This window comes from Oculina patagonica, chromosome 14 (genome assembly GCF_052425735.1).
Source record: "Oculina patagonica isolate OP01 chromosome 14, crgOcupat, whole genome shotgun sequence".
Classification (NCBI taxonomy): Eukaryota; Metazoa; Cnidaria; class Anthozoa; order Scleractinia; family Oculinidae; genus Oculina; species Oculina patagonica.
In genome coordinates this window covers 7,667,540-7,682,063 of record NC_135771.1, presented here as the reverse complement: position 1 = coordinate 7,682,063, position 14,524 = coordinate 7,667,540, and the positions used below count along the sequence as shown (strand labels likewise).

Below are 14,524 nucleotides of genomic sequence, written 5' to 3'. Positions count from 1 at the left end.
GTGCAATGAAAGATCATAACTAAATTTTCAGAAGGTGTGGTGGGCAATTAACCACTCCTTTGGTGATGTCAGAAGCGATGGACAAACGCTAAATCGATAGTGTTAAGCAAAACGAGCAGACACTTCAAGTTAAGCTCCGAACGACAAGCACATCAGTTATGTCTCATTTGAAGCTCTTAGTTATTTCTTTGGCTCTTCAGGGCTTGGTGCTTTCCGTCTGGGGAAAGCCACCTGATAAAGGAGGTAAAAAAATATCCTTTGCAAAGGAAAACAATCATGAAACCGAATCCACTGCCAGCAAGAAGGGAACTGTTGAAGCCTTTAAAGACATTAAGCACAAACTTGCAGTTGGCCGAGACGACCTCAAAGAGCACAAAAGAAGGCTTCGAAGTTCGCTAAAGGAATTAGAGAGCGACTCCAAAAACGAGATTGCTGAGAAGAATATCAGCTTCAGACACCATAACTACGAAGAAATGACATGGTTATTGAAGGACTATTCAAGAAAGTACAGCAAAATAGCACATCTGTACGACATTGGCACTTCGGTACAGAATCGCAAACTTTGGGTCATGGAGATTTCTAACAATCCTGGCAAACACGAACCGGGAGAACCGGAATTCAAATACGTTGCGAACATGCATGGAGATGAAGCGATTGGGCGAGAAATGCTGCTTCACCTTATCAAATATCTGTGCAAAAACTACGGCGTAAATTCGAGAGTTACCAAAATCGTGGATACGACTAGAATACACATCATGCCGAGTATGAATCCCGATGGGTATGAAATGGCTGCCACATTTTTCGACGAAGAGTGGAAATCAAGTCGACCTAACGCCAACGGTGTGGACCTGAATCGGAATTTTCCGGATCAGTTTTTTCCAAGCACTAACGGAGCTCCGCAACCCGAAACCCGCGCTGTCATGAAATGGATCACTTCTATTCCCTTTGTGCTGTCGGCGAGTTTGCACAGCGGAGCGCTTGTGGCGAATTACCCGTATGATGACAATCCCTCGGGACAGAGCGTGTACAGCGCTACCCCAGATGATGACGTATTCAGACAACTGGCGCGCTCTTATTCAGAGGCGCATCCCACAATGCACCTCGCGAACGCCCCTTGGAAATGTAAGGAGATCCCGCGGGAGCATTTTATAGACGGGATAACAAATGGCGCCAAATGGTTCAGCGTATCTGGGGGAATGCAAGATTACAACTATGTACACTCAAACTGCTTTGATATAACGCTTGAGCTTGGTTGTCAGAAGTTTCCCAATGCCACTGAGTTGCCGGAATATTGGAGGGAAAACAAAGAGGCACTTCTCAAGTATATAGAGCAGGTAAATTTAAAATAGAAATTTCAGGGTTGTAATTTCTTTTGTTTTGTTGTAGCATGCCTGCAGTGAAGGCGTGGCGAACGATCGGTAACATACACTCCTTCACATACGTTTTTTAGAGAGAAGCATTTGTCACAAACAAAACCAAAGGCTGCAAAAATGACTTTTTAATATCGCTTAATTTCGCTCGTATAATACATCAACCGCCGGAACGAGTTAAAAAAACAAATAAGCCAAGGGATTGGTGCGAAACTAAACGGGTCTAAACGGGAGTTGGGGGACAGGGGTGAGGGCGTGGAACCTACCCACAATTTCACCGCGGTCAAACGTCTCAGGCAGTTTTTCTTTCTATTTCGGGGAATTTCGTTTATATTAAAGAACAAGTGTGAGCAGGGATACATAAAAAAAGTTGTTAAGTGTAAATATGTTTCCATTCCCTCGAATAAGCGAGCAATTTTACTTTTTAAACGCTCCGCAACCGAACCGAATGCTTTGACAAATGGCGCCGACAAGTCCATATTTACCTGTTCTCAAACAAGTAGAACTTTTTTAGTAAAGCTCCTAAAAATTTAGTAAACCATCAGAATACCGGTAAAGTATCGATCTTTGAACAGTAAATATTAGAGACTTACCTTTGAAGTACTTTTCGCGTTTTTACATATTTCTATTGTTTGACCGCGGTCAAACCCACACTACTAGCGAAATCTGGACTTTTCATTGGCTAGGTGTTGTGGTATTTGTTAGTAAATTTCAAAAGATAGATTTAATTGGCGGTTTTGCACAGTTGCCAATTTGATGTCAGGCTAACTAATCATGTGAGGCGCGGTGGCCTAATAGTAAGCGCGCCGGACTCCGGATCGAACGGTCCGGGTTTGAACCTTGGAGGTAATTGTGTTGTGTTTTTGGGCAAGACACTATAGTGCCTCTCTTCATCCAGGTGTATAAATGGGTACAGACGACATATTGCTGGTGGGCCAGGGGGTACCCTGCGATGGACTAGCCTCCCATTCAGAGGGAAGTAGAAATATTCCTAGCCGCTTAATGCTACGGAAGCCGGGATAAGCTCCGGCAGTGTGGGCCGCATGGCTCGTGGCTTTCCTAGCTAATTATGACACTGTATGATATACTTTCCTGTTACTAGGTCCACTCAGGTGTACACGGGTTTGTAAAAGACGAAGACGATCAGCCAATCGATGGAGCGAGGATAACTGTAGCCAATCGACGCCACGACATATTTTCAGCACGTGACGGTGACTTTTGGCGACTACTCGTCCCAGGTTCCTATGAGATCACGGTGTCTGCCAAAGGATTCGAACCGGATACCAAGTCTTGTACAGTACTGTCTGACAAGGCAGCCAAGCTTGACTTCACTCTCAAGAAAATGAGAATGAGAGAGCCCAGGCATCAAGTACAAATGGATATGTGGCCTCGGGAACGAATTCTAAATGAAGAGGACTACAGGCATGACAAAGAGAAAGATCCCAGTCAGTACAGGGATACCAGCCAGCGCAGGACTCCCAGCCTACGGATGGGATTTAATGATGAACGTAGTGATGATTTTGATGACATGCACAGAAGAATGTCTTATGATGGATATGGACAGAATGCACGCAGTTTTCCTCGCCCGAAATAAAGCCAAGGTTCTTTTCTAAAGAAAAACGTAACATATCCCTTAAACTAAATAAGGATTGGTACTGAACCCTACCTATGGTGCTTACTTCATTGTTACGTATAATTTGCATAAGTTTGCGAATCTACGAATCTGATTTGTTCTATCATCGTTGGCTATTTGATGATAGACAGCGTTTGCCCGCAAGTTGTCCTTAAAAGGGCGAGAATTTCTTCTGACTTTTCGCTATAAAATACTTAAACTTTCAGGTTTTTTACTGCAATCCTTTATAGTCTCTTCTGACATAATTAGACTACTCGACTTCGCTTTCTATGAGTGATAGCAATCGCGGTGCTAGACCAAAGAACACTCCTGCAAGTAATGGAAAAGAGTTGACGAGAGATCTTACTGTCACTCGACGACCAAGGCTAGGAAAAGTAACGACTTTCAGCAGATAAAAGAGAACGTTTTCAATAATTGGACGTGATAGTGTTATCAAAGATACACAGTGTTCAATTACGGGCATCTCTTCAAACTCTCGCATCATGATCTCGTACCCAGATTTCTTTTTGGCGTGGGTTAAAGCTTCCTGCACCATAGGGATCTGGGTATGAGATACTACACTCGAGCTAAACCTGATCACGTGTTACACTGTTGATTGACATGGTTCTAGTCGGGTTTTTACTCTAAACAGAAAAAAGCAAATTTATATTTTGTTAAAGCAATTTCGCGATTAAGTTTTTTAATTTTTTGAAATTGTGTATTTGCTACGAATAAATTTCAGCTTTATGTTCAGAAGATTATTTGAATGTAATTAATATTTAAAGCGTAGGTCGCATTTTCATTTGAGAAATTTTCATACTTATTTGAAGTAAAAAAAAATTTTAGGACTTGATCAAATGACCGTAACGTTTAGCAAACCGGCTCCTTCGTGGGTTATCCATACATTACACTATAAGCTTAGTTGGAGCAAGTGGACGCTGTAATTTTCCCATAGGATTAATTAACTGAATTATTATTGCTTTCTATCTAGACTAAAGACTGCACTTAAATCTATCACGGGTCATTTAATCCTTTAAAAGCTTTTGTAGACAGCGTGAAGGGCGTGCCACAATAAACAATCCTATAGCTATATAAAAAGAAAAACAGGCTGTCGGTTTACTTAAGAACACATGCTGTTTTGAGGACTTTTATCCAACTGTGTACCTATTGTATTTTATGAACCATAGAAATGAAATAAAAATACGCATAAAACCGCAATTTGTGTTCTACGTTGCTAATTGGACGGCGTTTAAACTTCAATTTCATTTATTTATTGTACGTCTCCAGGCGCCACAAACATTTTTTTGTTGTTAGTGTCTGGGCAAAAGGTTTTAAGTAAATATCAAATCGAATCATGGATATGACATTTTTAAATTGCATCTCATGAGGCAGGAATGCCGTGAAAACTTAAAGTTAAATTTGAATGGATAAGTCGAGTCTGATTTTACGCCCTTGATGTGTATGTAGGGATAAGATGAAACGAAATTACACGTTTAACGACAGCTTAAGAACGAGGCCTATCCACCATTTTTCGACGCAAGATATGAGGTGAGTAAAGGCTATCTATAAATAAAGGCTATCTATGTATGTTTCCAGCTAATAAATTGATAGATTGCTTAAATTAAAAACATTAAGAATTAGAATAAATCTTTGTGTGCGAACGCACAGCGACTGCGGAAAACATCGAATTGACCGTTGTATTTCAAACCCGATTTCAAACAACGAACAAAAGGGAATGTTTCTTAACGATTCATAAGAACAGAATAAGGACGTTTTGAAGCCAGTGCTCACATATAGTTTTTTTTATTAATTATACGACAAGTAAAATTAAGAAATCGACTCATTTCGGATGGTTTACTTATAAGAGAAAGCAATTATTTCATTGTTTATGGACCTTTATGCAAATACTTATGGAAAAGTAATACAACAGAATGCTTACTCTAGGCATTCGCTTCGATCAGCGGCGAAAAGTTGTTTTATACAGATAGTCTGGTCTTACAAAAAGTTTCTCCGGCCAATTTCTAACATATCGCCGTTGTTACCAATTTCTTTTCCATGATCTGAACGGTATTCATGATTACTTGGTTTCCATAAGACGACCCTACTGAATATGTCGTCTTTGTCGCAATGGCTGCGACACTGCTTCTTTAAGCATTGATACTCTATAATTGATAATTAGGAAAACAAAACGATTTTTAATAATCCGACAGTAATAGTTGTTACTTTAAAACCTGATTATGTTGTTTTTAAGAGAGTGTGATCTTTGATATATTGAACATGTTGATTGAAGAAGGGACTATATTTGTGACAATATGGTTGCCATGGTAATCCATGATCCATCGTTGTGAGGTCGTTCCATCAGTACTCGAGATCAATCCATGTTTATATTTGTCTCAACCTTTTGTTGTCCATTACTATATAAAAAAATAGTCAACGCTTCCACGAAATCCAAGCAGTTATCTCAGTGTCCTTTATAGTGTGAGTTTACGGAAATCTGCTGCCTTGTACACTGAAAAATCAAACCGGCGTGGTTTTTTGGTAACGTGGTATAAACTTCGCGTTCATTTTTTTTTTAGTTAAACACATTTTTAATTTGTTTCTATAAAACATACAATTCAGGCTAAGCCATGTGTTAATACAAAACGCCTACATCTTTAAAAAATACAATGGTTCCAATTCACACAAAGAACAAGAGACATATATTTCGTATCTTCCCATTTTGTTCTTGTGGCCCTTCTAAAGCCTCTCCTTAAAGCCTTTCTTCCTTTGTCGCGATGTGTCGCTTTATAATTGATTAGCTTTTTTAATGAATAATAACTGTATTTTTAAATTATCATTACAATCTATGAGAACTGATCAAGTGATTCAAAATAACAATTCGTTGTACTAAAAAAAAATATCTTGTTTTCTATCTACGCTTTGTCCATAATTCAAGACGGGAAACGCCCGCCATTAAAAGACCTTTCATCATCCTTAGTGTTTTTCTCCAGGTTCTGGTTTTCCTCCGTCCACAAAAATCAACGCTTCTAAATTCGAATTCTGTCGAAAATCTAGCCTGAGCATCAGGCTTTTCTCCCCCCTCCCCTTAGGAAGGCCTGATACTCAGGTTATCGAAAATCCGAGGGCCACAGATTTGTTAGTCGCAAGCAACCCTGGTAAAATAATGTCAATTAATTTAATTCATTTATTTATTCTGCAGTAAAAGTGCCCTGACGGCACTTTGTAAAAAAGTGAAACATCTTTTTGTTTAATCACTAAAATGCTCGCAGTCTACAATTGTACATTCTACATTCTGCTATCTAGCTACATTCGGAGAGCCTGTAGATAAGCCCGGCTGGATATCATAGAATGACTATATGTACCTGATATGCACATTTTTTTTACAGGAATTCTCTGAGTGTTTCACGTCGAGAACATCTATGTGGATGGGAGATCAGCCAGCTTGTCCTTCTACACGATGACTTAGGTATTCCTTTAAAAACTACACAATTAGAAATTAATTTGTAGTACTGTTGACCTGCCATAACGCAAGTCTCGCCAATACTCAGGCCTGGATAAAATGAATGTTGAAGCTGATTGGTTCAGAGAATTCATCATGCATGCTATTAGCAAACTCAAGTTGGTCAGACTGTCTGGATATTTATATGTCTGTTGCCTGCACTCATTCTACCGATTGGGAAGTCAAACTAATCAGGTCTGAGCTCGAAAATCCTGAAATATATAAGCATCTTTTGCACATCCATCTTTCATATGCACACTGAGGAATATGTGTTGAAATCTTAGATAATCTAAGTGCAATCTCTCTTGAATTGAAAAACATGACATAAGGTACTTTAAGCAGTTGCAAATGACTCTTAAGGATCTTAAAGTGAGACCTTTGAAAAAAGAAAATTTCTCTGACGATATTGATAACCAAAAGCCAAAATTCCACCCGCCTTAAAGGGAAAGTAAACATAAATTAGTTTATGAGAGATGTCGATGACAATGGTTTATTGTTTCTCTTTGAAACGCTGTTTTCTAGGGATTGTCGAGTGGTTTAATGACGCAGAGAGACAAATTTTTCCTGGTGCAAATAAAGAAGGTGAGAGCAAAATGTTTCCTTGACAGTCCTTAGTAACAAGTCTAAGGGGTCATTTTCAAAGGGTAGTCATGTAGAGTTCGTCATGTGGCAAAACGTTCCAATGACAACTGCCTGCTAAAGAAAAACGAAGAAAAACTAAGTTTAAAAACGGTTTTACAAGGCCGTACCTATGATTTTTTGTATGCGGGGTAAGTTTTCCTGGCGGGGGCAACTGTTTTTTTTTAGTTTAGTTTTTTTTTTTTTTTTTTTATTTTTTGGGGCCCCCCCCCCCCCCCCCCCTTAGGTATGGCCCTGTTTTAGCCGAAAGCCTTGTTCGGCATTACGCACGTTGTCACAACTCCACATTAAAAGCATTGGCTTCTTTTGGATCGATTTTCGCCAGTTCTTGTCGTCAGGAGGAACGCATGCAAGCTTATTTCCCTGAACAGCGGATGCAATCAAGCTACTAACGTGGGCGGGACCTGGGCGGAACCCGGGGCGGGTAAAAACGGCAGGTAAGGCAAATGGCGGATCCTCCTAATAGAAAACAAAGCATGACAAAGTCTTGCTGGGTTCACAGTTACATTTACAAGTTCCTTTGTTTCTTGTCTTTTCAGAATGGTGTCGTTCTTTTTTTGGTCGTGTGACATCAAGAACCAGTGAAAACAGATTACAACCAGCACAGAATGATATACCGGCTTTAAACACATTTTCAACTCGCTTACACGAGATCTGCTTGAAAAGGAATACACTTAACAATCCCGAAATGATGCCTTCCATGACGGAACTAAGAAAAGCTGACAGAGATATTGAAGAAATTCGACAGCATTTTGTCTCATGCAAACCAGGTCATAAGGCCAAGGCAGACATGCACGACCCTCACAGGGCTATAGAGGGGAGAGAACGCCGGTTTGATGGATATTCTAAGCCCTTGCTAAATCCAATCTCTAAAATATGTAACCTTGAGAGAAGGCTTGCCGCGAAGAGAAAAGCAAAGATCGATAAGGGGATGGAAAGCCTACGACAGCCCCTAACAACCACAACAAGATGGTCCAAAAGAGAGCTTTTTAATCCTTCTGTTATATCAGTCGCGAGTGACTCAGGAATAGAGAGGCCTAGAGAAGATAGTCAAGAAACTCGTAAAACATTGTACAAGAAATATTTGCAGTTATTGCCAATTGACAGGGCGTTTAAGCTAAGAACACGTGCCAACACTATCAATCTCCCTCCCCCTAACAAAAACCTAGCACCTTTACCAAAAAATCCCTACAGCAAACAGTTACAGTATAAAACAGTTAATTCAAGAGTTTTCAATGAGAAAGCGGTCCACAGTATCCTGAAACCGGATTTTTTGGTTCAGCAAACAAAAGAGACATTTGCAGTTAGAGAAGGCCTTTGTGGGTTGCATAGGGAAATAGAGCCTCAACAGCAGATTGCGGTTAAAACAGATATTGTTGGATCACGGCCTTGTTCTACAGAAGCAGTTACCAAGAATCCATTCTAAAATAAACGTGACTATCACAGCCAGATCTGTCCCTTCATGTGTCACGCAACGCTACACGAGAGAGTACCGTTGCGTGACAGAGAGAGAGAGAGAGAGAGGCCCAATTAAAGTAGAAAGCAAGAGGATTTATATAGACTACATACATGTACATAAAAGTTAACAGGACTCGCTCATTTTGTTTGCTCCTCGTGTTATGAGTCTCGATCGTCCCAGACCCCTTTCGTTTCTCTTAGCCGGCTTGGCACGAGAAAACCCGGAGGGCTCTGGGGACATAGGATTTTTTTGAATTAATTCGAATTTTTTTGATTGGCTGTTTGGAACAAAAAATTCCTAAACCACACGTATTTTTCTCGCGGCGGAAGTCAAAAACATAACGACTCTCTCATACATTCTTTTGAAACGTCATGACTGCATACATGAAGACCGGAAGTCCTAGAATCTAGGACTGGAAATTCTCTGTCCGGCCAGAGCCCTTCGTTTTCTCGTGCCAAGGCTCAGCCGGCTAAGAGAAACGAAAGGTGCTATGGGGGTGCTTCCGACGAGAATGCGCTAGAGCGTGATTATGATGTCTCGATCGTTCCCAGACCCCTTTCTCTTACTCCCTGGGAACGGCTGAGAACTGCCCTTGCATGCAGCCTTAAACAAAAACAAAAAAAAAAAACACACTTATGACGTCAAGATTTTTTGTGACGTGCGAGACTAAAGGTGTTCCCAGTATTTTGGTCTCGCCACATTCTTCCTCGTCATTGAAACATTTTCATTAGGGGGGTCTGACATCTCACCATTTATATTACATGTATATACTCTTAATTTACTTGTCCCCAAAACCCAAAAAAGGACCGCGACATACACATAAAATATTTTATGGGAATCTCAGATAACTCCGTAAAATTATCGCAACCTGATGGCTAGAAAAAAAGCTTCAACGGTCGCTTTTCAGATATCATAAATAATGTATGAATGAGTACGAGTCAACACTGGTCAATGGAAAAAACTCATAGGTCCGCACAGCGTATTGACATGTGTGACTGCTCTCGCGAATATTATATAACTCGTGATGGCTGTAGAGCGATTCGCATTACCGTAAGAATGTAACCTTTAAGAGAAAAAAATTGAAACGTGCTTGTACAAGGTGAGCAAGCAGAGCAGGATGACGTACCAGCGTAACATACAAAAAACAAGCGTGCGTGCGTTTGATAACGTAGAGCGTGACAAATATTGACAGAGAACTCTCCTGATTGAACAGGACATTCAAAATAAAATAGTTTCCTTCCAAGATCATTGAAATACTTATCATTTTGTTAGCCATCTACAGACTGGATTTTATTCCCTACGTTGGGAACCGAATATTTTGAACTCACGTGCAACATTGTACTTTGTGAACAATCAGGAGTGGTCCGTGGACTTGGGACTCTGGACTGAAATGTTCGAAGGTCATGTTTGAAAGATGGAAAAATCTCATTGTATTACCTAAGTCCTTTCGGTAGAGTACAAATAAGTCCAAAACAACTTCAAATATCCAAAACTATATCTGTCATTGCAATGGAAACCATGATTATGCCTTGAAATCTGGATGACTTGGTGATTCTCATTTCTTGGAGTGATGAATCTATGCAAAAGAGGCTATTTTTTGCTCTTGTATGTCTGAACCTGTATATCTTAGGCCTAAGTCCCCTTTAGGAGCCTCATTTGTGTTCAGCTGAGAATTCAGATTTAAGATTCCTCGAGCCTCCAACAGAGGTGGCTGAGTATTTTGGATCATGAGGGGTGGGGGCTAAGACTGACCCAAAAATACTCGGCAGCTTCTAGACCGAAGATTTCTGAAAATTCTCCAATGTTGTTTGAAAGCCATACAAATAATTCTGATCATTTTTCGAACTTTTCCGAAGATAACCCAAGTTTCCCAAAGACTTAAGGAAGTTTTGAAGATGTTTGAACTCACTGACAAGACGGAATATTTTGATAAACCAATTTTATGCTGCACTCGCAATATTCCCGCTACAGCCCCCCTGCTCTTACGCCTTTGTCCAAGGGGAAAACAAAAATTGACTCTTGAGTCGAGGGGGGGGGGGGGGGAGGTTACATTGCAGTGTTCTACTGAGAGAAAGGAAACAGCTTTTGGTTTGAGTTATCAGGAGGTTTGAGAGATGAGGATTCTGCTGAACATGTATGTCGAAATTTCAATACCAGTAAAAATACAGGTTTTATGTATAACCTTGCATGCAGAAATGAAGTCACATGTGGAAATAGTATCAAACAAGGAAATTATTTTGCATTCTTATACATGTACTCTGAACAGTTTTCACGACTCGCACTTAGAGTCATTGGTTTTTTTTACACTTTTCTCTGCATAATTTTGGCAAGAATTTCCTTTTCTCAAGGTCTTTTCCTTATATTCAAGATTTTTTAAATTTCCTTTTCCAAGTTTTTTCCCAGTTATACAAGGGATAAGTCAAGCACTTTGTTTCTAAATTTTTTCGCGGGAGAGGCCCCCCCCAAAAAAACCCCGCCCGGCTGGTTTTCTCCCCCCAAAAAAAAAAATTTTTTTTTTTTCTTCCAAGATTTTCATAACAGCTAGAACAAAACAAAAACATCAAATGAATAAACATGCCAAACTAAGAAGCCCCAAACATACGAGAGGAATGCTGCCCTTTCTCTAAAAAATAGTTTTTCTGTTATGTTAAGGGCCACCACAATCAAGCAACTGGACCGCAAAATCTAGACAAGGAAACACTTCTAATTCCTTCAGTTACGATACATTTTAACAAGATGGTTCTGTCTCACAGCAGTTGATCTATGTTAAAACAAGTGACCTAGGGGTAGAAACAACAAACAAACACACCAACAAAAATAATTTAAATGCTATGCATTTATTTCAGTTTTGCCAACATAATGTACACATTTTATGAGTGGTATTTGCCACTTCAAATAATAAGTTTTTTCTCTCTTTGTTTTTTTAAAATCCTAACTCAATTTTAAGACTCAATTGAACCCATTTCTTAACCATCGTTTCTTGGTTGGGAACTTTTGTTCATAGTGTATAAAATTGTAAATATCACTTCGAGAGTATCGAATCTCTTTTACTTGAATATTACTGCAGCTCCGCATAGATCACCAAGCTGGGATAATTTATTATGCTAGCGAGGTTAGATACTCGCGACCTTTCATAACATTAGTAATGGCGTTTCATGTGAAGCGATAAGTGATCTGATCGAGAGAAGCTTCGATCGCACGTAGTGCATTTAAAAGGCTTTATCCCAGTATGCTTTCGATAATGCCTTGTAAGCTCATCAGATCGTGCAAACCGCCAGCCACAATCTTTCCAGTTGCACTGATATGGTTTTTCACCCGTGTGGGTTCGTTGATGTGCTTTTAGATGCGAGCTTTTAGTATAAGATTTATTGCATCCCTCAAATGTGCATTTATGAGTCCTTGCCAAAGTTCGCTTTCCTTTAGGTAGTTGCGCTGGGGCAGATTCAGAGGAATCTTTTGCATCATTTGCATTTGAAGTGTTAGTTGCCTTTAATGTATTCGAATTTGGCTTCGTGGAGCTGGAGTTTCCTGTGGAACCTTCGATCGTCAGTTTTGACTTAGACAGTTTGGTCAAAGTTTCAGTGTTCATCGATTCCATGAAGCAATCGTCGTTTTCAGTTTGAGTACCTTCTGAAGTTTGTTTGATGATCGGCGAATCGAGACTAGAAACAGGTTTCATTTCCACGTCGTTGCACGTGAGCCCTGACTGCTCGATGGAGTCTAGTTGAATTTCTATGTCGGAAGACGATTCACTTGTAGGGCTACAGCTTGATAAATTATCAGGACTAGCAGCACGTAACTCCAAGCAAATACCATCCTGTTGATCAGGCAATTCGTACCATAACGCCGTGTCTTTCAGCTTGCTTTCGATTAGATCTTCCTGACAGAAATATTTCTCGTTGTAATTGAGCTCGTAGTCTGAATCGAGTGAGCTTTCCGAGTCAAATGCACCCCCGTCATCAAAAAGATCCACTTTACCACTGAATTGGGAAAAATTCAAGCTATCGATGTCGAACCAAATCTAAAAAAAAACAAGAATTAACATCGTTGGTTTCGTTTGTACATAGCGTTCTTCAAAAGCTCTAGAACCCTAGTATGAAATTGACTAGCTAGTAACATACTTTGTACACGATGTACATCACGCAAGGTCTACTCTATTAATCCCACACAAATCTACAAATTGTTACCTTTCTGAAATGTTCTTCAGGATTTCCTAAGGTCTCTTTTGGGCGCAATAAATCTAAAGTGACAGTAGAAAGCAACGGATCGACAACGGTGGACATTTTTGAACCTTTGCTATGCACAGTTGAAGCATGTCTTGGTTCGCTGCACACAAGCAAATAAGCGGTTTTGCTTGATAAGTCACTTGCCTTTTTTAACTGCCATCTTATTGGTTCCAGATCCTATTCAATCAAACAATCGATCAAGAGGAACCAATGCGGAGTATTTCACTTCCATATATGGGTATGACCAAAATAGCAACACAGCTTTCCAGTATAAAAGGAGAGCGCTTCGAAATGAGCCCAGATTGTTCGGAAGAGTCACGGTTCGAACTGTACGGAAATTATTGCTCGCTATTTTGCGCATTAAACGGAAAACAACAAAAATAGCTCTTTTTTCTATTCTAGCTGTGAAAAATATAAAAATAAACGATTTCACAGCCATCATTTTAAAAAGATCTATGTTTAAGAAGGTCACGAACAAAACATGTAGCTGATGTCAAAATCAAGCATATGGAATATTTAAAAATTCGTGCGAAAAACTATCTCCCGTGTTTGCCTCGATCCAGGTGACAACAGCTCTGTTCGATGGGGTTTATTTACTACTATTTTAAATTCGTTTCATAACTCTTTTCGATATTTACATACTACGAATTTTTCGAGGCGCTATCCACTAAAAAAGCTAAATTCCATTCGGGAAATTTATATAGGACTTAATGACGACGTTTAATAATATAACGAGAACGGCATTTACAGTTCGCGACCAATCAAGCATCGCTAGTATTTGGACGTTCTAATATATAAGTCGACATTGAACTTGGTCATGGGACTTGCATGTTTGTATTAATGGACATTTAACTTGGTCATGGGACATACATGTTTGTACAGCAACATATTTATTGCTTATTTTGCTTGCGAAGTTGAAATTCCCCGGACTGGACTAGGTATAGTGGACGACGGAATGCATCACTTCTGTAAGTACACAGACGCCTGCTACGCAGGCTAGAATTCTTTTGGCGGGAGCTTTATTGTGGGAAGTATAGCTTTGTGAGAGGTCTAGTTTTGTGATTCACAGCCAGTAGATTTCACTTGTGGAGTACTTGCATAAAATTTTTGCGAAGGACATTTTGGGCTAAAGAATTTTTTTTTTGCGGAGGCGTTCGTTTTGTCCTGGGATTTTTGTATGTTTAAACCCGCAAAAATTAGAACCCGCCAGAAAATCGTGCCGCACGTTTTATTAAAACATATATCACCTGACTGTTAACAAACGCGGAAAACAAATTAAACTATATTTGTGCTCTTATTTGGCATTCAATATATCTTAGCGCATATTGAAACAGGAATTCGTAACTACAGCTATTTACATTATAAATTTGAATTTTTGAAGTGGCTTCATTTTGATGATATCACTCTCAAACTGGCTCCTGCACAAGATAAGTTCTACAAGTCGAAATATTTTCCATAAAGTAGCCTGCGATGCAGGGGCTTAGTTTGTCTGTGCACAGCGCAGGCTGCCCGGTTCAATTTCCTTGCATTGATACTTGCCTTGCATTTTAAGTTATTTTTTCAGCCTTTTTTTTTTACATTTTTCGACAAACACGCAATATTTCATCTATTTATATCCGTGATCAGTTGTCAATTTCAGCCCGGGAAAATAACAACATTCAACCGCAAAAACACTAATTATTGCAAAAAAAGACGCAAAAAACACTAATCATTGCTTAA

The 14,524-nt window shown here is 39.6% G+C and overlaps 3 protein-coding genes across 3 annotated transcripts; 2 read left to right on the top strand and 1 right to left on the bottom strand.

Annotated features, from left to right (window-relative positions):
- Window positions 1–4,200, top strand: LOC144638423 (carboxypeptidase D-like). Its single transcript, XM_078497621.1, has 2 exons — window positions 1–1,334; window positions 2,473–4,200. Exons 1-2 carry the CDS (start codon window positions 159–161, stop codon window positions 2,962–2,964), a joined length of 1,668 nt encoding a protein of 555 aa, XP_078353747.1. The 5' UTR covers window positions 1–158; the 3' UTR covers window positions 2,965–4,200.
- Window positions 4,201–4,307: 107 nt separating this feature from the next.
- LOC144638586 (uncharacterized) lies at window positions 4,308–8,682 on the top strand. Its single transcript, XM_078497777.1, has 4 exons — window positions 4,308–4,530; window positions 6,369–6,448; window positions 7,004–7,063; window positions 7,660–8,682. The coding sequence occupies exons 1-4, from the start codon at window positions 4,457–4,459 to the stop codon at window positions 8,544–8,546; spliced, it is 1,101 nt and encodes a 366-aa protein (XP_078353903.1). The 5' UTR covers window positions 4,308–4,456; the 3' UTR covers window positions 8,547–8,682.
- Window positions 8,683–11,397: 2,715 nt separating this feature from the next.
- Window positions 11,398–12,929, bottom strand: LOC144638414 (uncharacterized). Its single transcript, XM_078497611.1, has 2 exons — window positions 12,767–12,929; window positions 11,398–12,600 (listed from the first exon to the last, which is right to left on the bottom strand). The coding sequence occupies exons 1-2, from the start codon at window positions 12,860–12,862 to the stop codon at window positions 11,719–11,721; spliced, it is 978 nt and encodes a 325-aa protein (XP_078353737.1). The 5' UTR covers window positions 12,863–12,929; the 3' UTR covers window positions 11,398–11,718.
- Window positions 12,930–14,524: the final 1,595 nt, after the last annotated feature.

Excerpts from the sequence above, each read along its gene's own strand:
- LOC144638586 (XM_078497777.1), top strand. The coding sequence starts at position 4,457 with ATGAAACGAAATTACACGTTTAACGACAGCTTAAGAACGAGGCCTATC. Across the intron at positions 4,531-6,368 it reads TTTTCGACGCAAGATATGAG|GAATTCTCTGAGTGTTTCAC; the intron begins GTGAGTAAAGGC and ends TTTTTTTTACAG. Across the intron at positions 7,064-7,659 it reads TCCTGGTGCAAATAAAGAAG|AATGGTGTCGTTCTTTTTTT; the intron begins GTGAGAGCAAAA and ends TTGTCTTTTCAG.
- LOC144638423 (XM_078497621.1), top strand. The coding sequence starts at position 159 with ATGTCTCATTTGAAGCTCTTAGTTATTTCTTTGGCTCTTCAGGGCTTG. Across the intron at positions 1,335-2,472 it reads TTCTCAAGTATATAGAGCAG|GTCCACTCAGGTGTACACGG; the intron begins GTAAATTTAAAA and ends TCCTGTTACTAG.
- LOC144638414 (XM_078497611.1), bottom strand. The coding sequence starts at position 12,862 with ATGTCCACCGTTGTCGATCCGTTGCTTTCTACTGTCACTTTAGATTTA. Across the intron at positions 12,601-12,766 it reads CTGAAGAACATTTCAGAAAG|ATTTGGTTCGACATCGATAG; the intron begins GTAACAATTTGT and ends GTTTTTTTTTAG.